This window comes from Anastrepha ludens, chromosome 4 (genome assembly GCF_028408465.1).
Source record: "Anastrepha ludens isolate Willacy chromosome 4, idAnaLude1.1, whole genome shotgun sequence".
Taxonomy (NCBI): domain Eukaryota; kingdom Metazoa; phylum Arthropoda; class Insecta; order Diptera; family Tephritidae; genus Anastrepha; species Anastrepha ludens.
In genome coordinates this window covers 71594703-71621724 of record NC_071500.1, presented here as the reverse complement: position 1 = coordinate 71621724, position 27022 = coordinate 71594703, and the positions used below count along the sequence as shown (strand labels likewise).

Genomic DNA, 27022 nt, shown 5'->3' with positions numbered 1-27022 from the left:
CTTTACACCAACACTAGTATCTCTCAAATTTTCCTGTAACCATTTTGGTACTCGTTTTTGGTTAATTATTGGGTATGGGGAAATGTGACGGTTAATGTTTCACTATATTGAATTCATTTTTTTCTGTAGCTTTGCATTTCGGCTAGTATGATGAATTTCGTGCATATTTATTAAGTTGAAGTGGTTGTGTCGGTGGTGAGATGTTATACTGGGTGCGCAGAATAGTTAATTTGCACGCTGAATGCGTCAACGAGCAGTTCAATGAAATAACGTGAAGGAGAGAGAGAGAGAATGTGGGAATGGCGATATAATTGTTTGTAAATTCAGCTGCACAGCTGTGGTTAGTAAGTTTTAGTAATTTCATTTACTATATTCACACACACACACACATATTAACATTGATTAATCGGTAGCAACAACTATTGCTATCTACGTAGTGTTAGTAATTAAAATCATTTCTTTTAGTCTTTTTTTAATAGAACCACGTGCAGCTACTCAGTCGGGCAGATAGGCAGGCAGGCAGGCAGGGTAAGGCAGTCAAAGTCTATGTTAGTGATCTCGCAGGTCTGCATGCATTTTGACCTCGCGCTTTATAATATGTGCACATCCCACTTTTCCATCGCTTCAAACCTTCAATACCTGTTGCGACTGCTGCCGCTGCCACGTGCTCCTTCGCGCGATGATTCACGCGTGGGCGGATGCCGGTAGCCGTGCTCGCCGCGATATTCACCACCTGCAGCTTCGGGTGTCATGCTCTCACGCCCCGAAGCGTTACCGTGCTGTCGTTCCAATGAGTATTGTGAATCGCTCGGGCTATGTGTATGTCCCAACGAGCGTTGCTGTTTTAAGGAGCCGGTTGTTGTACTCGTTGTACCCTTTATCGTCGGTTGCTCGTAAATGTGTGTCGGGTCATTATTGAAAAAATTCAGCTCACTGTTGCCGCCACTGTTGATTGTCTCACGGGTGCGCAACAACGTTGGTGGCAAATCGTACTCACCACTGTCGCCACGGCGAAAGTCCATAATCGGCGAACGATCGAGTGATTTGCGCAACATATCGTAGGTTAGTTCGTGATCGCAAAGTCGTGTACCGTAATTTTGGGGACTTGTTGATTGTCGCGGTAAATTGAGATTATTGCACGATGAGCCGGATGATTGTGGCGAACGTGAATTGCGTTCACCGCTTCCTGTGCCGACAGGTGATGAACGTCGTAGCCGACTGGTTTTGTTGCTGTTGCTGCCACTGCCGCAGCCATCGGCGATCGCGTGCAGATATCGCATGCCATTTACTGCCGCCAAATTATTGCTGACCCCATTTAGTGGCTCCCTGTAGTCATCGTCAAACGAACGACTCTTGTCAAAGTCCAAGCGCAAAGGTGCATTCTGATTGTTGGCACTGCCGTTGCCACCACTGCCACCCACGTGACTATGCCCCTTCAGCCCGACTTGACTATTGTAATTGCAGTAGTCGAAGTCGAAAGAGCGGCTTTTGTCGATATCATTATTGCGTGTGCGTCCGGCACTCGAGTTATTGCTGGGCAAAAGCACCGACTGGGACTTACTGCTGATGCGTATAGGTGGGCGCGTTTGTACATTGCTGCCGTTGTTGATGCGCACACCGGTTTGCTGGTAAATTGGCTGAACATTTGTTGTATGATAGGAGACGCCGGCACCTTGCGTTTGACCCATAGACACAATAACCTTGTGTGCGCGGTTTGGTGAACGTTCGCTTAGCTGTAAAGATCTGTGAGACATGCGAAATAGAGGATAAAAAGTGTAGTTACTGACATTCTTAAAATTAAATATATATTCAATGAAATACTGTCACTCTAAATAAAGCCAGTGGCTATTCTTATTTTTAAACGCACCTCGATCTCCGTATACGATGCTCGTCCACTTGTTTGGCATTTCGACCAAGGGACCGTCGATGTTGTGAGCGTCCACCACTGCCTGACATTGCCGTTACGACCCCACTTCCTGCGGCTCCACCAACAACACTAACAACACCCACTACAGCAGTAGTTGGCAAAGCTGCGGCATTAGCTGCCGCTCCATTTCCTACATCGTGCTCGCCAGCACCACCACCACTGTAGCTTGAGCTCGAGGAGCTACGTGAGATATTCGCAATTGATTGCACATCAGTTAGTCGCTGCTTGCGTTCGAGCGTATTACTGCGTGAACTTGAATTCTGTCGCGATCCCATGAGTGATGCCTGTGAACCGGCCTTTCGTCTACGGTCCTCCGGCGTAAGCGATCGTGATTCGGGTGTTAGAGAACGTTGCTTCCGTATGCTGCTTGACGAGCTATGCGATTCGTTACGATCAGGTGTTAGTGATCGCTGACGTTGCGTTTTTAAAGGTGATATGCTGTGGTGATAATTGGCGGTAAGAAATTCGCTGGAGCCTTCGTCTTCATCGCAATCTAACTCATCGTTCGAAAGATCTGTGGAATAAAAGAAGAGAACAATTAAAAACGTGCCAAGACTACTCAAAACTTAATGTACTTCATATTGAACTATTAAAAAGAAGAAAAATATCTCTTGCACCAATGACGATTAGAAACTGCGGATGGAGAAACCTTACACGCCAGTAAGAAAATTTCTCAGGCAGCTAATATCTTAGCTTGATAACTTTTCGTTTAGAATCAAGACTCATAAAAGCCGAGGAGCTGAGGAGTATCTGAATTCACCTCATTACTGTTACAGACAGCGCAAAATTGACTCAAACCCGTTCTTTTGTGTTTTGAGTGATGACTGTGTTATTAATTGTTGTCGTACGATGGTCATGTTTGCGGTTGGTATATATTACATGGACCGTTTTGTCTCGTTTTTTTTGGATTCCCCATTTTGCAAACCAGATTTATATTTTGTCAATTAAATTTTGTAGCGTCAATGAAGCGACATTTATATTTCTATCAGACGTAATTAATACTGTGTCGTCGGCGAAAGTAGTAATCATGCTGTCGTCATTTGGATAGGGAATGTCAAATGTGTAAATTATATACAACAATGGTCCAAGTACGCTGTCTTGTGGTACTTCGGCATCCATTTTTAATACCTCCGAGCATTCGTCCTGATGTTTAACATATTAACTTAACGAAAAATTTGCATGCGAAATCAACATCAAAGTTTATTTTATTTATTGTATTTATTTATAAAAATGAGAAACAACAAGAGAAATGAGAAAAAAGACGACCTGTGTACCGGTGGACGTCAGAAATTGCAGATCTCAGAAGAACCTGCTTCCGTAATAGAAGAAGGTACACCAGAGCCAGACGAAACAAAGAAGCAGAGGCGGAAGCTGCTGATTTCAGACAATCTCGAAAAGCGCTGAAGCAAGCAATCATCGCCAGTAAGAAGGCAAAATAGGAGGAACTTCGAAGGGATCTAAATAGCAACCCTTGGGGTATGGGCTACAAATTTGTAACGGGGAAACTAAACGCCAATCCCACATCCATACATCTAGACAGTAATGTTATCAGCAAAATAGTGGACAGACTGTTCCCCACGCACCCTATGCTGTGCGGAGACCGATACCCCCAAGGGGACGAGATGATCCCACCCTTCACCGAGGTAGAGCTTAAAACCGCGGCAAGAAGCCTCAAAAGAAACAAAGCTCCAGACCCAGATGGCATCCCAGCTGAAGCACTTGTGGCTGAAAGTCGACCAGATGTGATGCTCGACGTTTACAATGCATGCATTGCTCAAAGTATCTTCCCTAAGCTGTGGAAAGTACAGAAACTGATGCTGATCAGTAAGGCTAAGGGTGACCCAGCACAACCGTCAGCTTGGCGTCCGCTTTGCATGCTGGACAACGGCGGGAAATTGTTTGAGAAACTCATACAGTGTAGACTTGCAGAGTCTGTTGAGAGAACAGGAGAATTGTCATCAAGGCAATATTGTTTCCGACGCGGAAAATCAACCCTTGCCGCAATAGAGGAGGTAGTAAGCAGCGCTCAACGCATACGTCACTACCCGAACCACATCACCGTCTTGGCAGCGCTTGATGTACGAAACGCATTTAACAGCTTACGATGGACAGGCATTATAAAAGCACTAAGAGAAAGGTTTCGAATGCCTGCACACCTTGCTAAGGATTCTCCAGAGCTACTTGAGCGAGCGCAATCTGCTGTACGACACACCAGATGACCACCACCAACTTGACTGCAGGCTTACTTTCTGGGCCCAGATACGGCATGTGTCTACCAAAGCAGCAAAGGTCACGGGTATGCTAAGTAGATTAATGGCAATCGTCGGTGGACTAATACAGAGCAAAAGAAAGCTAATTATGCTAAGCTCAATTAGCCTGTACATTAGCGAAGTATGGGAAATTGTGCTAAACTGCAAAGCCAAGCGCAAAGCACTGGAGGCTGTGCAACGAACAGCGGCACTCAGAGTTGCCTCAGCCTACCGCACTGTCTCAGGTGCTGCAATTTTCGTGATCAGCAGTCAGATACCCATAGACCTCATGGTCCGGGAACGAATGGATGCGTGCCACTCCAAGAAGAAACACGTCATTACTAGCTTCCCAGAACGGAGACGCCAATGCATGCTGCGGTGGCAAAGCCGATGGGACACTAAACCGAGTGGCAGATGGACGGCGAAACTTATTCCGTAAATTGGCAAATGGGTTCAAAGGAACTTCGGGGAAGTGAACTACTTCTTAGCTCAGTTCCTCTCGGGCCACGGATACTTCCGGAATTACCTATACTTTATGGGTAAGGTAACCGATTCTGAAGCACCGAATGAGACGCCAAATTCTGGATACATCACCATTACTGTTTGGCCATCAATATATCTATGATTTGCACGCAAAAATCAATACTTCGTTGCTCTTTTATAACTCAGCTTACGTACTATAGCTTGCAAGGCAATTGAAAAAGTTATAAATTCAACTTTAAAAAATTATTCGAAATGCATTCGGTGAAACTGCGTCAGATGTGCTTGTTCGCTCAACTGTGCCCACATTTGCAAAAATCCATGCAAGTTTCAAGGATTCACTCATTCGCATGTATGTAGATCCATACATGCATACATACATAAATACAAGCATACACGTACATATATAGGTGTGTATGTTGGCTTCAGTCATTCATCGTTGGCTGAAGTCAAATCCTTTTTGTGTATGTGCAATGAAGCACAAGTACGGAATGAATGCGAGCTGGATGTCAAAGCGCCATAGATGCTTTCACAAATGCAAAACTCTTGTCATTAATGTACGAGTAAGTATAGATGGCAGAAGAAGGGATTTTAAGTGCGGAAAGAACTTTGGACTCCTAAATATTATATATGCACATACACATATCATAAATACAGGTGTGAGGAGTACAACTTTTCTCACATTAAATCATTGCATTGAGTTTTGATATGGAGACAAATTTAAACGTGCATGGATGGCAGTTTGGGATTAAAGTTGGAAGTCAATTAATAGAATTGGATAATTTAATGAATGATTTGCCTGAAAAGTAAAATTTTACCATTGAAATCGAAGTTTTTTATTACTAAACCTAAATTGAAGTGTCCATTCTCATGGAACTAGTCATATCAGCTATCTCCATAGTCGAGAGAAGGAGTCCGTCCAGCTTTTTCTAAGCATTACCGACTTTGTGAAAATAACTTTATAGCCAATCTGAGAAATTCTCTCTTCGAAGTTTTAGCCTAAATAGATCTGAATCTGAATCTTTACCACTTCATACATTATTAAGCGCTTTTAACTAAACTGTCCTCGCAGTATCCAAATTTATGGCTTTGCAATGTCCAGGCCGCCGTAGCCGAATGGGTTGGTGCGTGACTACCATTCGCAATTCACAGAGAGAAAAAAAAACATTTTTCTAATAGCGGTCGCCCCTCGGCAGGCAATGAGGCAACGGCAAACCTCTGAGTGTATTTCTGCCATGAAAAAGCTCCTCATAAAAATATCTGCCGTTCGGAGTCGGTTTAAAACTGCAGGCCCCTCCATTTGTGGAATAACATCAAGACGCACACGAAAAATAGGAGGAGGAGCTCGGCCAAACACCCAAAAAGGGTGTACGCGCCAGTTATATTGACACAGACTGTCAGAAAAAAAGAACCGGGTTGTTTCTTGTAACTTAGATATGCTTCATTCCGCTTTTGCTGCGTAATAGTCCCACTCAAGGGGTACGACGCCAATGCTAACTCAGGTTAGTGTCGTTCGAAATGTGTAAATGTGTGGGGAATTATGAAAACGCATCTTGTTGAAAAGATAGTCCGCGATTTAAAGCAACTCGGGCGTAAATTTCGCAAAATCTGGACCTCTTTGTCGACGATCTACGTAGAAAAACTTCAAAGCATGCCGAGAAGATGTCAGGCTATACTCGACAACGATGAAGACTATTCGGCTTATTGAGTAATTGCGACTCGTAGTTTTGTGCATACGATTCTTAAAAAAAAAATTTTAAATATACATATATCCTTTATACTTCATGAACAATCGCGGTTCCTTTTTTCTGACACAGACTGTAACTGCTAAATATGCACGATAATTTCTGGTATCACTATTAGAACTGAAAATTTTTGTGAATTTTCATTGGACGCCAGTAATTAGTTTTGAATTCATCAGAATCTCGAAAAAGAGGGTACTCACCCACTTAAGCTCTTAAAAATTCAAATGAGAAAAACTTTATTTATGCCACCCAAATAAAATTATTTCTCACGGACTCCAAATTGACTGCAGGGACCAATGCTTTACCAATTGCCTCTTAACTCATCTCGAATCTGCGCCGATCCACTTATTAATATTTTATTGTATTTCGTATTCCATTCCAGCCTCCTCACTTGGATAGCTTCATATTTATCTGGTAGAACCTGCTCAGTGGCACTGGAAAACATAGCTTCTCGTGCTTTCCAGGCGTCGTCCGATATTCCTCAAGGTATGATAGTATTCTTGGTCCATTTCTCTTTAGAATGTTTGTTAATGATATCAGTTCATGTTAGGCGGCCGCCGTAGCCGAAAGGGTTCGTGCGTGACTGCCATATGAAAGTGTGCAGGTTCAAATCTCTCTACATGAAATACCAAACGATAGAAACAGTTCTTTCTAATACCGATCGCACCTTGGCACACAAAGAAAAAGTTCCCGCGGTGAGACGTAGTCAACGGGCATGCATTTTTTTTCTCACAGATTAAAAAAATGTTCACTGTTGAAGAAGTTTTTAATGAGCAAAACTGCAAAATCTACGCCAAAACTTTTCAGGACGCAAAAAATGGTGCCAAATGTGCCAAGGGCTCAGTGTGGCCACCATCCAGCCACCGTAAGGGTTTGGTGGGGAGTATCTTATAAAGGCGTTACATCTCTTCATTTCTGCGAAAAAGGAGTTAAGACCGGGACAAAAGTGTACCAAGAGGATATTTTCGAAGACGTGGTGAAGCATTTGAGCCGTATCTCTTCAATGGAGAACGTTGAGTCTTCCAGAAAGTTTCTGCTCCAGCCCATAAGGCAAAAGCCATCCAGCACTGGCTAAAAAACGATATTCCTGGGTTCATAGCTGCAGAACATTGGCCATCAGGAAGTGCCGATCTGAATCCATCGGACTACAATTTGTGGCCAGAATTGGAGAACATGATCTGTCAAAGGCCCTACAGAAATTTTGAGAGTCTCAAACCATCTTTGTCGAGCAATGAGGTTTAACGGTGACCATTTCGAATGAAACTTTATAAATACATTTTTTATATTTACATGATTAAATAAAACTATCTTCATTGAAAAAGTATTATAATTTCATATCTACAACGGACTAAACTTGTAACAGAATTTATGGCAGAACTAAGCGTAAAATGTTCACCTTTCGAAATTTCTTCTTTACGTTGATGGTCTTACAATTTATTCCGCCATATCGAGAACTGAAGATTCAGTTTTATTGAAATTTGAATTTTACAGAGGTTATTCTCGATGTGCGAAAAATCTTTTATATTTGAATACAAACATATGCTTTCAAGTAGTTTTTTAAGAAAATCAAATATCATAGATTATACCAATAATATTTCGAAGTCTAAACTGTAAACTGTAGACACAATTACAATAAATATTTAGGGGTATTTTTTGACTCTAAACTCACATTCAGTAACCATATAGATTATTTAATTCCGAACACTTACGCTACGTTAGCCTTTGTCCGGCGTAATTATACCCAGATCTTTGTACTCTCAAAAAGTTGTACATGGCATTTATTAGAACCCGTTTATAATGTGCCGCTTTTATCTGGTGGGTCGTCCAAGTCACTTACACAAAAAGAATTGAGCGTTTGCAAAAAGTTTTAATAAAATTTGCGTTACGACTACTTTTGAATTAAATATCACTACAAAGTAGAAATACACTTTTGTCGTGTGCCTTTGATTGTATTGGTTTCTTAAGAGGATTACTTCTCCATATACTATTTTGTATTAAAGCCATGGATAACCCGATTAGTTGTAGGTCATAAGTATAAAAAAGCTAAGCTCAGAGTTGTCTTTATTATTTTATAGGCCTGGTGAAAGTTGTATTGTTGTTTTAAATAAGTCACTTCATAAACCAGTTGAAAATTGCAGTAATTTTTGCAAGGCGATTGAAATAACTGTAACAAAGGGTGGCACACATTCTAGTAAATTTTATTTGGGTTGGCTGTTAATTTCTAGAATCAAACTAGCTAGAGAGATGAATGGAGATTTAGTCATACCGTATAAAAAATGGCCGCCTTAGCAGGAGTCCGGGTTCGAAACCCACTATGGGCATGAAATAACAAATGATATAAAAGGTTTCTTCTAATAGCGGTCGCCTCTCCGAGGTCAACAGCTTTTTCAGGGCAGAAATACTCTGGTAGGCTGAGCTGTCAAACTATTGCCAATAGCATCTTTGTGTTAGTCTAGAGTGCCACTTTATTATATATTGGTGATTTTGTAGCTATAGATACTATCGCGCCAATTTTCATGGATGCTGGCACAAATTTTTCAATCCATGCATTCCAGATGTATGCCAGATGATGACCCGCTTCTTTATTGGAAGCTATACACCTACAACATTAAAATTCTAATGTGAATATGTGGCAGTTATGAAATATCTCATGGCGATTTCGTTTTGGCTTTTTTTTTAATAAGTGTAGTCCGGCGAGATAATTCTGTGCTCAATTCTAAAAAAACACAGCAAAAAGAACCAATAACCAAATAATTCAAAGGGCCCAATCTAAAATACTTCGAAAAATGCTGGTATATACCAAACGACGTGATCCAATAACGGCACAATAGCTGGCACCACAATAGCTGACACAATTAAATACACCATCAATCTATACAAATTATCAAAACGAACAAAATGCGCAAACTACCACAATTGGAGAAAGTAGGCAAATGGGGATTAAAACGATTCACTCAAACAGAACTCACAATATAAAAAAATAATAACTATAGCACTTAGAAATTAGGATAATGTGATTTAAATTGAATTTAATCTGAAGCAAAATGAAATATTTATCTAATCTTGGTTAGAGAACAAATAATTCCAGTACTATTTTAAAGACAATTACTTATTTCTTAAATTCAACAGATCATATTAGGCTGGGGAATAAGTTCGTAGCGTTTTTACCGAAGACTTTTATTTAAACAAAAATTACCTCAATAATTTAATCAATTATATATTCGCCGTTGCTGTTTACTATCTCCTTCCGCGTCTCGACCAAATAGTTAATTCCGTTCCGCTATAAATCGCCTGGTCTGGTGTTGTTGAGCCAGTTTTTAAGGACCTCTTTGTTATCGAAAGTAACGCCCTTCATATGGTTTGACAGGGGCCGGAAAAGGTAGTAATCGGTCGGTGCAAGGTCCGGAGAATACGGCGAATGCTGAATAACCTTCCTTTGAGTGCGGCTCTGACGCTTGTGCAGGGCCTAGCGTTGTCGTGAAGGATAATGGTTTGACCATGTCGATCAGGTCTTTTCAGCTGGACAATGTCGAGCTCCTTGTTGACCGTGGAACTCTTCTCAGTTCCACAAAATACATATCATGATCTTCGTTGGATGAAGATTACGCTTGACTCTTGACTTTGGCGTATCTCCTGGAGACACTTACTCCTTTCTTTGCTTCATTTTGATGTATAGGCACCATTTCTCATCTCCCGTGATGATTCGGTACAAAAAGCGCTGTTTATGATTGCGCGTTGCTTGATAGCGGCCAAGACGCTGAGAGACAATTTGAAGGCGCCTACCTTTGTTTTTTCGCTGAGCTCGTGAGGCACCCAGGCTGCCAGTTTTCGATAAATCCCATTAAATAACAACTTTTTGACTTCGATAAAAAGCAAATAAGAGAAGGTCTCTCCTGAGTATTCCATTTCTAAGCCTCAAAACTAATACAAAAATTAAATAACTCAAAAAACCTGTTAACATGGTTTTATAGAGCAGAAAGAGTTGTATCGAATGAGTACTTACACTTTGCCAAATAGCAAACAAATTGTTGTAAAATGAAAGAAAATATAAAAACGCTATGAACTTATTTCCCAATCCAAAATTTAAAAATGGAAATAAGAAGAAAACTAAAAATGCCACACTCATCGAAGGCAAAGGAGGCAAATTTTCTACCTTGAGAAACGATGCCAGGGGAGTTGGTTGCCCTAAAAATCAGCTGACTGTTTCAGACTTTAATATTAAGAAATGCGTGTGTCACACAAAGATAGTTATATATTCACAGTGTTTTTTGCTCTATTCTAAGTAGGAAAAAACATATCTTTTTATAGGATTAAGTACACCATTGAACAATTTATACATCGTGAAAGCATACAATTTTGTTGTAGATGCGAAAACACCATTATTTCTTATTTGGTGAGATTTTTTATTCAACGTAACGAAAAGTTAGCTGCAACCGCTGCCAAGTTTGACAAGCACTTTTTTATATACCCCCGTCTTCAGTTGAAGCAAGGCGGGTTCCAATTCGAAAAGCCAAGTCCTTGCTTGTAAGTAAATAAGTAAAGTCATATGCTACACATACCTCCTTCTAACTCACCTGATCTTGCTCCACTGTCGCATGAATTCAGTCGCTGACTCGTCGCCGTATCGAAACTGCGAAAACGCGACATACCAACGCTAACCATCGGCTGTTGGCTGCTAACAGCTGCACCCACTATGGCACCACCGCTAGCCACTCGATTGAATTGTGACTTCCTTGAACGTACCAATACATTATGACTCTTTGAGCGCTCAAAGGAACGTTCGTGTCGGATTCGTGGCGAAAAGCGACTGCCTGCACTTGTATTTGGATTCGCGCTGGCCAAACTATACGCGGGTGGCGCTTCTTTTATGGAAGCATTCAGATAGGCAGTGGTCTGGGGATGCTGGTATTTAGGTGAATTATCACGACTTCGTAAACTACCGCTGCTGCCACCACCAGAATCTTTCTTTGTCAGATAGTTAGGGGAATTACCAGTAAGTGAGCTGAAGTTAGGCGAACGCTCGCGTTCCCGCTGCAGCGTTGGTCGTTCAGAGAGGTTGCCATCAAAACTGCGCGAAAACGTTTCAACATAACTGTCGGCTGGCACATTGCGACGTGTATCATACTCAAAGCTACGGGAGAATACCATTCCTTTTACGGCGCTGCTATTGCTGTTCGCTGCATGCAGATTATTCACGGTTAGCGCTGTTTGGTTTTGTCTACTGGGTATGTTTTTACGTCGCTCGATATATTTGGACTTGCTGCTGTCTTGGAAGGCGGGTGGCGGGGACAGTATGGGCGTAATGGGAGGCGGGGAGTCGGCGTCATGCAAATTCCGCACAGGCAGGAAACCAGGGCGCTCGTTCAGTATGCTCGCCAATTGCGGGTCTACGATTCGATAACCTGGTCGCAGAGCATTGTCCCGTGATGTTACAAACACCGAATCGCCAGCATTACCTGTCCGCGTCTGATTACGTTGTATTAGTTCTTCCACTTTGCTTGCCGGATACTTGCCCATGCCGAACGCGGGATCCAGTGAATATTGATGCTGTTGCTGTAGTGCATGGCGTGCTCTATCAGAGCGCCGTGTATTATCTATCTGTATAACTCGCACTGTACGTCGCAAATCTCGATCACGTTCACCATCTATACTGCCACCATTTTGATGCGCGTAGTTTGCACCTCTGTAACTGCCAGCGCACCGATTCTCATCGCTATTGCGTTTTGTGTTCACTTGCACCCAACCAGACTTATTCAAAAAAATTTCCTCTTTGTTTAAATGTGGCGACTTGCGAGCGCTCGTTACCTTGGTGGGCATTCCATAATAATGTTCGCCAAAAAGATAGGTAGGCATATGTGTGCTACTACCGGTCACTGGTCCACCAGCCGTACTGCCGCCAATACCGCTATCGCAACCACCACCACTCATGTGGTAATGCATTCTACGCGCTTCCAGTTTTTCGTTGAAGCTGCGCGATGATGCTTCGAGGCTTTCACGTCGTTTTGCCACGTATCGCTGAAAGGCCGAAAGGTGAGGCGTTGCTTCACCACAGCTGCCACCACTGCCTCCACTACCACCACTAGCACTGCCTGTGGCTACAATTTGCGGACTTAGATGGCCAACTGCGACGGTTTTGAGTCGTGTTTCGTCGCCCCCACTAATGATAGCCAAGTCATGCTCGCATCCACGTCGATTATTGTTGTGATGTCGGGATGGGCTGGCGCGTAAGCGTGTACGTCGCTTCTTCGGTGGTAGGGCGGGTAGTGGTAGAGTGCTGACGTCGAGTTTGTCGTGTGTGGATGAGGATAGTTCGTCGTTCTGCGACTCACGAGTCACAGAGTCGCGCGTTAAACGGCTGTCGTCCGACTGTGCCTCGCTCGAGTCCACACAGATCGAGTAGTCTTGGCGGTAAAGAGATGGACGTTTCACTTCATCTCGTACCGCTTTGACTTGTGCTGGTTGATCGGAGTCCTGCGATGATTGTGCTGTTGTGGTAATGGTGGGTACTTTAGCAGAGCTGAAAAGAAAAAAAAAAGAAAAAATTAATCAAACAATTATTTTAGAAATAATAAAGTTCATGATAACTTTGATTTGATTGGCATCGATTTGGCATGCCTCAGACATGTGAGTGAAAAATGCAGCCAGCTGAGTACGGAAAGCTTCATCCAAGAAATTATAAAGCCGGAACTAAGTTCGAATTCGTAGTAAAGTTAAATAAAAACTTATTTATAAATGTTTAAGATTAAAATCGCCTTTGTGCTGCATGATGCCTTGTTAAGCTTGCATCGAGTAAATCCATTTTCTTGTCACTTATATATCTTTTGTTTCACTTCCCTTCTGTCTGTGGACCTGCTGCGACAAGTACGACCTAGTAGAAATCCGTGTCGGGAATTGAAAGTGCTGCATCGTGGGCCTTAGAAGTAAGCACGAACTGAATAAACGGGTAGATACTAATAACGCGATCCTACGGATTTATCCACGTCCGTCACGTGTACTCCGTTCAGCAATGTCGACTCGACGATAGCATCGCCTTACGCATGCAACCGCCGGGTAGACGCGGCCCAGCCCTTTTCTAGCTCAGTGGCTCCCTTTCAGTCCCAGGGCAAATAAGATATACTTATGCAGGGCATCCGAGGGCCGAATTAGGACTTACAATTAATTAAAGTTTCTCCCTAACCGCTGAGCGTATAAGTGAAGAAGAGACCGTGTTAGCTTCGTTATTCGTGCGGGTTATTTAGTCGCGCTGTCGGAGTGGACGGGGGAACAACGTGCGCTCGCTGTTGAAGTGTATTTCAAGGTTAATGATTCGTGTGGAACTACTCATTGTAGTTTTGCTCACGTTAAAATATTCCACGTTTATGTGATGCCAAGTAAAAATTTGCTTCGTTTATGGGTGCGAAGTTTTCGGGCAACAAATTCGGTGGCAAATAGCGTACGACCGGGATTCAGCTGGACATCGAGAACGAGTTTGCACAATAATCCACGATAGCCCGTGCGTAAGAAAGCGGCTACCCTGGGACTCCCAAAAACTATTGTGCACAAAATAGTGGGAAAGAGTCTTAGACTTCACCCTTTCAAAATTCAAATCGAGCAAACGTTTCAGCCTAACGATTACAATTTGGAGTGATGAAGCATATTTTCATTTCAATGGAAGTGTAAATGATAAAAATTGTCGTTACTACTAAAACATCAATGGCCACTTCACAGTCCCAAAGTAACGGTTTGGAGTGCATTGTTAAAATGTGAATTCATTGGACCATCGCTTTTTGAAAAACGTCGAGGGAAAGCAATTTCTGTGAAGAATTATTTCGACACATGCTCAACGATTAGTGCCTACATAGGATTTCAGCAAGATGGCACCACATTGCACACGGCCAGAGGGACCATGGCGATACTGCAATCCTTATATAATATATACATAGGTAATGTGTGTAGATATGTAATACGGATTTTAAATGCTTTTGTGTGTGTACAGGCGTCTTTCAGATAATACGGTACTTGTAAAACACGGTTTCGATATTACACGGTACAAGAATTCATATTAATAGGTATAACACGAGTTTGAAAAATATGCATTTTAATTTGAACTTTTTTCCGTTCAATAAGGGGAATACCCCCTATGTAATTATAATTATTAGTCTTTGAATATATTTTTTGTTGTATTTTTGTATCTCATCATAAAATTGAATTTAATTTATTTTTCTTAATAAAAACTTCAAGGTAACTTCCTTTTTCATTTATGTAGTATTTCTATTTCAGTTATCATAAAATTTTACACCGTAAGATTTGGTTTCGATATAACACGGTACGAATTAACCGTGTTATACGAGGGGCGCCTGTACATATATATATATGCAGGAAGTAGGCTATAATATTTATCAACGAAAAACTATGTAACCAGCTACGTCAAATATTCTTCATATTATTAATTATCACAGTATTAAGTTAATGCAAAATATAGGTTTAAGTTCTTATTTGTCCAATCACAAGAAAATACGGGCGTAGTACCGATGCTGACGGCGTCACAAAGAAGAGAGAAAGTATAAAAAATAAAGAGAACCGTAAGAAGATTTACGGTGCTTAACTCTCTTCGTAAACACGAGAAACACCGGTGTTTTACGGGATAGAGTTACCATTTAAAATAAATCGATAAAAGCTAGGAAAAATATTTTGCAATTAGTAGATACGATAGTTACTAAACATACGTAATACATGGGCTGAAAAGTGCCGGGACTAACAAAAACGTTGTTTTTTTTAATTAGCTTTATTCATCAACGTAATTTCCACCAGGAATAACGCAGTCATTCCAGCGCCATTGTAACATGTATTTAATAGAACGATTTATCTTTTGCCTCAAAATAGGACTCAGTTTCAGTGGCAACCTATTCATTGAAGCAAAATTTCTTACCGGCGAGCATTTTTTTAGATCTACAAATAGACAGAAGTTGCTGATTTCGGTCAGAAAACTGACAAATTCGGTAGATGTGGCAGCTATTCATGTAGTTTTGCCAATGTTTTGATTGACTTGTGACACAGTAAGTTGTCCTGCCACTCCCTTCTGCAGCCATCAAAGCCGCGGTTAACAAACGGGTTACTCTAACCCACAAGCGGGCTAGGCAGGCTGAGAGAGGCTGCAGATGGACAAAACTGATGTTACCTGTCATATCCGCCCAACTGTCGCAGTTCCTCCTGTCACTAAGCAGAGGGGAATGTAGGAGGCTGGTTGGACTGATAACGGGCCACTTTCTATGGGCAAAGCACATGGAAAAGGTGGGTATCTCAGACAGTGCACTTTGCCCAGCATGTGGGGAGGAGGATGAGTCGGCGGACCATTTACTGTGCGTCTGCCCCGCCTTCGCTCGAATCAGGCTTAAGGTATTTGGCACTGATGTGTTGAGAAGCGACCACCTTGGCTCTTTGGCACCACAAGATCTACTCAGATTTCTTCGGAGGGCGGGTAGATTTGAAGAAAATTAAAAAGGGAACCCGCGTGCAGCACAATGGGCTTAGTGTTGTCGGAGTGCTACACTTGCCAGTCTGTTCCGGCAAAAAACAACAAAAAAACAAAAAAAAAATATGTTGTCCTGATGAAACAGAATTATTTTCTTTGCCATATGCGGACTTTTCTCTTCAATTTCGAGTTCGAATTCTTCTGCAACTTTATGAGGAGCTTTTTCGTGGCAGAAATACACACGGAGGTTTGCCATTGCCTGCCGAGGGCGACCGCTATTAGAAAAACTTTTTCTTCATTTTGGCGTTTCACTGAGACTCTTCCAAATGGTAGCCACGCATCAATCCATACGGCTACGGTAACCGCAATATGTATACACGTTCTATAATTTAAAATCCATCTCGAAATGAAAATTTAACGCCTGATATACTTGTATTTGAAGTTACGTATACGTCCTGGCGGTCACGTACCCAAGTACAAGGTTGACTATTTAGAGAAACAACTTAAAAACAAAATTTTTTCGTTTTTCATATGGATAGTTATTTATTTTAGTTTCAGAGAATTGGTTTCAACTAGTTCTGTATTGGCCACCTATGACGGGGGGTCTTAACAGTCAAATATGCTGTACTTTTGGCGTTTTCCATCATGTCTGCCGAAATTTCGGGCGATATGGCAGCAATTTACGTCACATATTGGCTTCTAAGAGGGCTAGGGCCCTTGCTTTGTTGGGATATATATACCTTGGTTTAAAGGAACCCCATAAATAAAAGTATGCCAACGTTAAATGAGGTGTTCTGGGTGGTCGATCGAAATACTCATATTTTCATCCCAACCGGCGTCGGCATGATGGTCGAAATTCATTGATTGCTGGTCAATTTGCGTGGCAGATAGTGCCGTTTTGTCATTTTCATGAGCAAAATAATACGCCCCAATGATTATGTATACACGCGTAGATACGGCAAAAAGCCGCAAATTTTCGGAAGCAAGAAAGCTGTTAGTTGCGGATTTTCATGTGCCTTGTGTTTTTTTTTTTGGTTGAAAAATAATTTCTATCATCAACTGAATATTTTTGGCGCGTTCTTACGGTGTGTGCTGTCCATCGTATAAGGTTCTTTATGTCACTACACTTCCAACGCCATACGGCATTAGTTGGTCTCGCAGGACTAGCAAAGTTATCAAAGTTATAGATCTGGCCTATTTTCTATTTTAAATGGCCAACCCTTTATTATGTCATAAATGCAATGCAAAGAATTTAATTTTTCTACATATCTTCGAAACAATGATTCGCTCGTTTTTTATTTCTTTTTTATTCGAAATAACTTGCATACTTTCAACTATTTCTTTTTTACTATTTCCTTTGCTAAATACCATATTCAGCTGCCCTACTTCCAATCAGCTATGTGCGGATATTGGCCATATTTTTAATTATAAAACTCCCGCATGCCCACTTCAAATTCCGTAGCATGTATGTATTCTACAGGATTGTCCAATTTAAGTGCATATTCTTGTATATATTTTTTGCATACTTGTAATGCAATTCTCTCATAATATCATCAGCGGCCAACAGCCATTACAAGCGAAATTCATTTTCGTATACGAGCCACACTGGCCTTTTGCCTACCTATGTATGTATGCATGTATGAGTATGTACGTGTGAGCTATGGATATACGAGCACAAACAAATGCATGGAAAATATATTCTCATGCTGGAACGGATAATACCCTTGCGAAGTGTTCGTTAGTGTATTTACCCATACATATGTACATATACGCAGGGATGGATTTGAGCATATATCTCATTGGAAGCTTAGGTATTGAGAGTCAAAGGGGTGTTTCTTTTTATTCTTTTTTGATATTTGTCATATATTGAATGTTTAACCCAAATGGCTCATAATTGTATTTAGCTAATGAAAAAGAACTTTGGCTAAGAGCCCTGTGGAATTATATTGCACGTCATTCATTTACTGGGAAACTGCACTGCTCTAATTCCAATTTTAGCTTTGTTATCTATTAACTTGAAATTATGTTTTCAACGACATATTTTTAACTGGATAATAGGAAGGAGTAGTAGTAAGTCAATTTCTGCGCAGAGTGCCATTAATATTAACTGCCTCGAGATTTTATATTCTTCTTCTAATCCCATCAGCGCTGGCCCAGTTGCGATTTAGAGTTTCTACTTCATCAACTTAGTATATTTGAGCTTCACTAAAGCTTCCATCATCAGTTTATCGGATAGTTGCGAAATATTTCTAGCATTGTTCAGCTGATTTCCATGATTAGTAACTGTTCGCGGATTGTCATTCTAGAACTGGAAAGCACTTATTCAAGTCGATCGAGACCTTTATCGTATTTACAATTCTTCTTATAAAAACTCAAAACAATTTTATAAAAATTACTTGTGGAGCTCTCATATCGCATAATAAATAACAAATAAATGAATTTTAATAAAGCTAATATAATTTCAAAACAAGAGTAACAAACAAAAGGCAACATCTAAATTTATAAGCATTTAATAATACTGAAGTGTGTACATATCATGCCTCTTGTGCCAGAAAACATAAATGGGTAAAAATTAAAATACTTGGGAAATCGAGTTTAAAAGATAATTGCACTCTTAAAATTAAAAGGCATAGTTTCTGATGATTATACGGATGGAACTCATGTTGGCATAACTTAGAATATCTAAAGGTTAATTGAGTCACATCATTAACACAAAGGTAAAAAGTTTATACAGTTTGGCATAAGTTGAGACGCTGTCCATTACAGTAGCTTAAGGTATGCTGAAAAAAGATCGATACAAAAAAAATGAAAAAGTGGACAAATATACATATTTTGTGGTTCATATATTTTTTAATATCGTAAACTTTAAGCGGAATAAACAAGAAGTTGCTGCTTTCCATGCTTAAATACATATTAATTTTTGCTAAAATAAAACATCAAGTAAATCAGTGTAACTTTTTACAACTAAGGCATACATATATATCGCACCCTAAATACAAAAGGGTCACAACTCAAAATGTACTTCTGCTCAAATATGAACGAGACGTTATCAATAAAACGGTCCGCGGATGCCATTTGGCCATTTTCACAAAAAGGTCAACCACGAGTGCAAAACTCAAACTGTTCCTGAGAACTTTTTGTTGATGAATAATAAATCTCAAAAGTGTTTACTTTATAAATATAAAAGAATTTTTCTTTTCTTTTAATTTTGAGCCGAAATATACAACGAATATACAAAATTTACAAAAATCTAATACATATAACTCTTTTGACCAAATATACCAACTTTTTTCCTTGTAATATTCCCTTATTCAAAGCAATACTATGATGTTTTTATAATTTAAAAATCTTCTACTGATAGTATATTAACATAATGTTTAACAAGCAGAGGGACTTAGTGGAGATCGAATAACGGTAGTTTTTTTTTGATTACTTCTGTTTATATTCGTATGTCGCGTCCGTTACCGAAAAATAGCATTTATTGTTCTCATTAGTGCAAAAAGTGTTGAAGTATAAAATGCTTTCAGACTTTAAGCAAATAACTTATTTCACTTAAGAAAAGTAGCCATTGACTCTCGACAAAAACGATTAATAAAATTTATTGGTGTTTGAAATTCGTCGCGTCCGTTACCGCGAACCTTAAATTTTAAATAAAGTCGTAGAGATTGCACAAGATTAAAATTTTATAGATGGCAAAAACGGCAAAAGAAACAAGAAAGGCAATAACAACGAAATATAGAGAGAAAATGAAAGAAAACGTCGAGAAATGGCAGGAAGACAAGAAGAAAGAAGCTGATTTATTTCTTACATCAGTTTGCAGCGACGCTATGAATGAAAAGTGCATGGCTAATACTTGTGACAGCTGTGTACGCGATATTAAAGACGATCTAGTTTCAATACAGTTTATTAATCAATTTGATACGCAAATCAAATGGAAACAGTGGAGAAAAGTAGACGATCGCATAACTTTAAACTACACTATTGGTCCTTTAAGCGACTTAGTTCATGATGTAAAGATTCAGCTACCAGCTTTTAAAATGCATTGTTTTATTAAACGTCACCAACAAAATTACTTTGAAATTAAAAAGAAAAATTTAGCAGCTAATGAAATTGTTATTCAAGTTGATTTTGCTGAAAATTATCGCTTGACATGCCAAAACGAAATTCAAGATGCCCACTTTAGTTATAACCAAGTAACAGTGTTTATGTGCGTAGCTTGGGTTCTTGGCGAAACAAAGTCCTATGCTGTTATCAGTGATAGATTGACTCACAGTAAATTCGACGTTTACTGCTTTATTTCCAAAATTATCAATATCTTACAAAACCAGTACAAAAGAGTTACCAGCATTTATATTTTCTCTGATGGAAGCACTTCCCAATTCAAAAATAAATTTATTCTTTCTAGTATTCCAAGACTTGCAGCTGAATTTCATTACGGAATCTTAGAGTAGAATTTTTTCGCCACTTCACATGGCAAAGGTGCTGTAGACGGAATAGGTGCCGTAGTTAAACGAAAAGTCTGGTAAATCGTTAAAGCAAGAAATGTCATTCTCGGTGATGCCTTATGCTTCTATGAATGTGCTAAGAACAACATTGATGGAGTTAAAATTTTGTATATCTCTGGAACACAAATTGATAGTTTTTCTAATCAAATGTCAGAGTTATGGCAAAATGTTCCAAATATCAAAGGTGTTAAAAGTATGCATTGGTTTTCATATTTCGACATTAAATGTATTGAAGTTGCTCGGACGGCCTATTCATTAAAGAAAATAATTAAAATAGACCACCCTAAAAACTAATAACTTTTTTCTTAATTTTTTAAGTCGTTTTAACTGTAATATTACTTGAGTGATTATTTTCAATAAAATTGAAGTGTTATAATGAAAAAAATTCTATTTCCTAGCTCATGGAAAATTTGGTCGCGTCCGCTATGTTGCGTCAGTATTTCTTCTATACTCAATTAAAAAAAACGAAGAGAAAATTATCATATTTCATAAACCTACGAATAACAGTCATCTGTTCGCATTTATTAACATATATATTGTATATATATAAAAATCCTTAATTTGCTGAATTTTGTATATTTCTGAATGCGCCTCAAAAAAACTTCTATTTTTTGTCGCGTCCGTATCACTTTATAATTGCTTATAACTACGTACTTATTTGTAAAAGATCTTTCCCGTATATATTAAAATCTAGCACTCCGTCAGCCCTTTAAAACAATATCAATATATATAAACTTTTACTTTGACTTCATTGTTTTGGACGCACTTAAAAGCGTACAAATGTCGCGTCCGTTACCGTGAAAATGCCCATATGGCAAAAATAAATTTTTTGCTTTTTGGTAGGACTGTTATAAGCTTACATGGCAAATTTCAGCGTGATATATCACATAGTTTGTTTTCTGTGCTACTGTAAACAAGTCAAGCTCGAGTGTGGAAAATTTTGAGTTGTGCCCCTTTTGTATTTAGGGTGCAATATGTATGCACTGCCTTCTACACGAGGGTTGCCCTTGCATTTTCTGCCTATGAAACACTACTTGTGATGAGTTGTAATTCGATATTTTTATCAAAAAGTTTGGTATTTTTTAGCATAAACTTACATCTAATGTTTTCACTTAATTTGTTCACTTCATTTGTTCTTTCTTTGGCGAGTTGAAAAATTTATCTCACTCAAAAGATGGAATCAAAAGGAAAATTTTCGTGCGATGGTTTATCATGACCTGCCCACATTCAATATTACATGAACATTTGGCCACCAAGAAGAATTGTTTTTGTCGAATACTGCGTAATTCGACAATTCAAAAAAAGGATTCGTGTCGATTGGAGTAAAGGAATGTTGAAAAAAGAAAATCAACCACAGTGGTTCAAAGCATGTCTATGACATCATAACAAGTGGCGAATCTTGGATCTTTGCATATGAGGTGGAAATAAAACAGCAGTAAACAGTGCAATGTGTTTCAAGATGAGCTTAATCCAACAAAAGTAATTCGCGGAAGAATCACCTCCGATGAAATAATGACCTGTTTTTTCGGAAAGCTGATTCATGTTACAAATGTACCACTAGAGAAACATAAAATAGTCAATTCTGAATGGTACACAATCATTAGTTTGCCAGAAGTTTTCGAAAAGTTAAGCAAAACCAACTAGCGAAAACAAACCATACTTCATCAAGTTAAAACGAGCTCTCACGAATCGGCTTACACAAGAGAGTTTTAGGGCACTCAAAACTAATGGGACATCCGCCTTTCAGCCCTGATTAGGCACCTAACGATTTTCTTTTGTTCCCAGCGAGGCCAACGTTTTTCAATGTTTGAAGAAGTTGTTGAAGGCCTTAAACCTTTTGGAGGTATACACTCTGAGTTGCAAAAGTGCTTTGCTTTGGTTCAAGTGTATGCAGGAAAACAATTTGAACAACAATAAAGCCATTCTCATGAGGCAACCCTCGTAGAAAAAAGAACACAAAATCAGAACCGCTTAAATAAATCCTTATTTGCTAACAAGTTGAAGTCAATGTTGCTTTCTTTGCTTCGTAAGAAATTGCAAATCTCGAAATTCCCGAGTTTTTTTCGCAATTAATGACAGGATTTTCATAAAAAAACAAAATCTTGGGGTTGTTAGTTTGAAGTCTTTCCTAGAGATTTGAAAAAAAAAATTATAAATAGATTTTTCTAAACTGCGATAGTAATTATTAAATGATCGGAAATCGATTTAACACCATTTAATATGTCATGTCATGCCGGGTATGTTTCGCATTTTCAAATCGCTAGAGTTATCATGCAATACACTTAAAAGACTAACGTTCACCTCTTCAATGTATATATAATATAATATATATAGGTATAATTGGCGCGTACACCCTTTTTGGGTGTGTGGCCGAGCTCCTCCTCCTATTTGTGGTGTGCGTCTTGATGTTGTTCCACAAATGGAGGGACCTACAGCCGACTCCGAATGGCAGATATTTTTATGAAGAGCTTTTTCATGGGAGAAATACACTCGGAGGTTTGCCATTGCTTGCCGAGGGGCGACCGCTATTAGAAAAATGTTTTTCTTAATTTTGGTGTTTAACCGAGATTCGAACCGACGTTCTCTCTGTGAATTGCGAGTGGTAGTCACGCACCAACCCATTCGGCGGCCACCTCTTTATGGTGTTGCATAATATTTTGAATATTTTACTATTTTATTATTATTTTTTTTATTCCATTAGCGCTTACTTTTGTTTCCGATTTCGTCAGTTGCTCTCTAAACTAATAAGGAAAGATCACACACCAGTTTGTAGAAGCCCTTAGGTGTATTTTTCTTTAGATCTTTTAACTACCTCAGTTGTGTAATGCATTGTGGAAACGACCATAACTGGTTTCTTTTTTTTGGCACATGGGAAAACATGCTAGGCAATATTGTTGCCGAAACCTACTCGTAAATTTTTTGCAGCTATGTTTGTGTTGTGAGCAAATCCAATTATTCCATCTTTGCGGGTATAGTTTCTCACGGTTTCACTTGGTATATCATTAAGTTCTACTCTATATCGGGGTACTTTATTTTCATTATTGCACACATTCTCACTACTTTACTTTCGTAAATATTCCAATTTCAGGCTAATTTCGCCATTTGCTTACTAGTTGTTTTACGTAAAATTTGATACACGTCATTGAGTGTAAGATCGGGTCAAGCGTTGTTGTAAAGTTACTCGGAAATTTTGTTCCTCTTCGTACTTTAATTGTTGTTACTTTCATTTCTTCCGATGAGTTCACACAGAAGCTGGAAAGTTTGCGTTTCAAACTTAGTTGAGGAGGGGAGCAAGGCTTTCATTCATTTGCATATTCTGATAGTAAATCAGCATAGGATACTATAAAAAACCATTGAGGAACATCTTTGTGCAAATTTTCAACCTTCTCACTTCTCAACAGATAGATAGATCGAGGCTAAAAATACTTATAACGAAGGGATAAACCGAGTTGAAAGGTACCACAAAAATATGTGCCATACAATTCTTCCATAAGTCTCTTAATACACCAAAATTCAAAGCTCAACTTAAACGCCCGAAAAATGTCAAAACGGATCCGAAGATGCTGGCATGACGTACTCCAGAACAACAAATAAAATCAGACCTATAATTTGTTTCTCAGATAATCCAAGAGTTATTATTGAAAAGCCTCTCTATCCTCAATTTGTGACTTTTTGGTGCGGTTTATGGTCCGGCGGACTCATTGGATCTTACTTTTTCGAAAAATGAAGCTGGAGCAACAGTTACGGTGAATGGATTGCGCTATCGAGAGATGATTAACGATTTTTTATGGCCGGACGTGGATGATACTGATCTGAACAACGTTTATTTTCAGCAATACGGCGCTACGTGCCACACAAGTATCGAAACCATTGATCATAACACCTCTTATTGGGAAACCCTCTACTTTCTTAGATCGAGTCTACTTGAGTTGAATGAGCACACTTTTTTTGCTTCTTCGCGCCAGTCGTTTCGTTTTCTCGTGCTAACAGGCGCCAGTTGGACACACCAAGTGAAGCTAAGTCCTTCTCCTTAAGTTCCAATCAGCAGGCATGATGCATGCACCTTACCAGCTCCTCGCCGCCATGTTTGAATAGCTCAGCCGGCAGTCCGTCGGCGCTCGCGGCTTTGTTGTTCTTTAGCCGTGTTATTGCTATTCTCATCTCGTCATCGTCCGGTAGCGGAACGACAATTCCGTCATCAACGATTGGGGTATCGGGATCTTCACATTCTCTGTGACATGCGCAGCTATCACTATTTAACAGGTTCGAGAAGTGTTCCCTCCATAATTTAAGAATGCTCTGGGCGTCAGTCACCAGGCCGCCGTCTTTGTTCCTAAAGGAAAACGACCGGTCTTAAAACCTTCTGTAAGCCGCCGAACTTACTGGTAGGGCGTCGCTCCTATTGGCCAGCATCTCAAGCTCCTCGCACTCACGTATTTCGGCCTCTCGTTTCTTCTTTCTGATAATACATCTCTCTTCGTTTCTTAACTCTCTGTAGCAATCTCACATGGCTCGCGTTGAGCCCGACCGTAGCATGGCTCTATAGGCAGCATCTTTTCTTTTTGCGGCAGCAGACGACATCCCTCGTCGTCCCAACTGTTTTTTCGGTCTCGCCGGAATCCGAGAAATGTTGCTGCATTGCTCGTGCATGCCGGTTTGTTGGGCAGTGCTCTCTGAGAGCAGGAGTGAGAGTCGAGTGGTGAAGCTTTTGGCTGTCTGTTGTGATTACAGCTTTTCGATGTTGAACATTCTTTGCGTAGATGTACGTTTTTCGCTGCACAGAGGAGTGTGCGCAGTTTGGCTGTAACAAGGTAGTGATCCGAGTCGATGTTGGGTCCTCGGATCGTACGTACATCTAATACACTAGAAAGGTGTCTTCCGTCTATCACAACATGATCGAGCTGGTTTCGCGTTTTTCAATCAGGAGACAGCCAGGTAGCTTGGTGTATCTTGTTATGCTGGAATCTGGTGCTGCAGACTCCCATGTTTCGGGCCCCGGCGGGGTCGATCAGCCTCTGTCCGTTACCGGATGTTTCGTTATGCAGGCTGAGTTTTCCGCCTGGTGGACCAAAAATTCCCTCCTTGCTCAAACTTTTTCTATATCACTAGAAATCTTAACTCAAGCTAAAAGTTTTGCATAAACGATTTTCGGGTGGAGTTAGGCACCTCTTCAAAGTAGAAATATAGTCAGTTAAACATAACACGAAACGAAGTATAAAACACGTAGCAGTAGGCACATGAAAATGTTAAATTCGAACACAAGTAGCCAAAACTTTCCTATGTAATTGCTCATGAGTAAATCGATTTATTCTTTCTATTATATTGAACTAGTTATGACGTTTCTTGACCTAAAAATGTCAAAAGTATTCTACAACACCACACGCCTAAACGGAAATGGCAATAATCAAATAAACAAAGCGACGGCAGCTTGCTCTTGCACCCACACATACAAACGCTATGTTGTTTTCAAAAACTTTTCAGTAATAATAATAATTTCATTGAATTTTAAATTAAATTAGAGCAAACCATAGTTGGCAATAGGTTTGGCACAGAAGACTGTGGGTGGGTAGGTAGAGATGTGTCGTTGAACTACAAAAAATGTGGAAATTTCAGAGCTTGCAGAAATTTCACTTAGTTGCTTCAACCCACATGCACAAATAATTTTAGGCGAAAAGCAGTGCCGAAATTGAAATGGCATTACCAAAAAGCAACAACAACAATAAAGGAGAACCATGCCGAATCATGTGGCAGCATGTCAGCAACATGAATTCATAACTTACAAGCTGCTGGCGGTAAAAACGTACGTACATACATCCATATTTACATGCATACATGCTTACAAAAATTTGTACGAGCATACATATATAAATGCATACATACACACACACTTAAGTGGGTGGAAATGATGAAATACATACTCATGCGTCCATATTGTAAAAAAAAAAATTAATTTTAAGGTATCTGTCTTTGTCAAAAGCATAAATGAATTCAGAAAGGGAGAAGGAAAGGAAATGGAAATGATTTAGGGGAAATATGAGTATTTGTTGATATGCTATGACATGAGGGATTAGGGTGTAGTGAAGAATGTGTGCCAAAACATTTCTAATACATATAGTACATTTCGGCTGCTGGAAAGTGTTGTTTTTGTGAAGGAGAAATTACTTGAATGCAGTCAAAATGACGAACACGGCATGGACAGGCATTGTGTAAACATCAATCAGTGCGCAGATGAAATTGTTGGCATTTTTTTTTAAATGAAGATGTGTAAGATACTGCATACAATACACACACGTGCTGTCTACATACACAGATAGTTGGGCATTTATACAAAGGCTTTATAATTGAATATGTTGCGTGTATCACTAGCTAAATTCATAGAACCAACAATTTTTTCACATTCTTAGAGCAAACCACTTGGAATAACGCGCTTCGTTAATTCCGCATTTATTTCGCAAGAGACAAACGATTTCAGAAAATGCTTGCAGTAAATTTTCTCCCCAACTCTTATGCTCTGCTGGAACGTGAAATATTATGTATATACAAGTACGAGTACATATGTATGTATGCGTATCAGAGATATGCATGTAATAGTATCAGAGAAGAGATAGGTAAGAATATAGACAGAGATAGAGATAGTTAGTCCTGTGAGAACTTTCCAGATTCTT

At 39.6% G+C, this 27022-nt stretch overlaps 1 protein-coding gene across 1 annotated transcript; it reads right to left on the bottom strand.

Annotated features, from left to right (window-relative positions):
* Positions 1–625: 625 nt before the first annotated feature.
* LOC128861870 (uncharacterized) lies at positions 626–26560 on the bottom strand. The gene is made up of 4 exons (XM_054100245.1): positions 26520–26560; positions 10976–12918; positions 1868–2441; positions 626–1743 (listed from the first exon to the last, which is right to left on the bottom strand). Exons 1-4 carry the CDS (start codon positions 26558–26560, stop codon positions 633–635), a joined length of 3669 nt encoding a protein of 1222 aa, XP_053956220.1. The 3' UTR covers positions 626–632.
* Between the last annotated feature and the right edge of the window lie 462 nt (positions 26561–27022).

Bases quoted from the DNA above. Each gene is read 5' to 3' on its own strand.
- LOC128861870 (XM_054100245.1), bottom strand. From the start codon at position 26,560: ATGCCTGTCCATGCCGTGTTCGTCATTTTGACTGCATTCAA. The intron at 12,919-26,519 runs GTAATTTCTCCT...TTTTCTTTTCAG, and splicing joins GTCATTTTGACTGCATTCAA to CTCTGCTAAAGTACCCACCA. The intron at 2,442-10,975 runs GTGAGTTAGAAG...TTTATTCCACAG, and splicing joins CGACAGTGGAGCAAGATCAG to ATCTTTCGAACGATGAGTTA.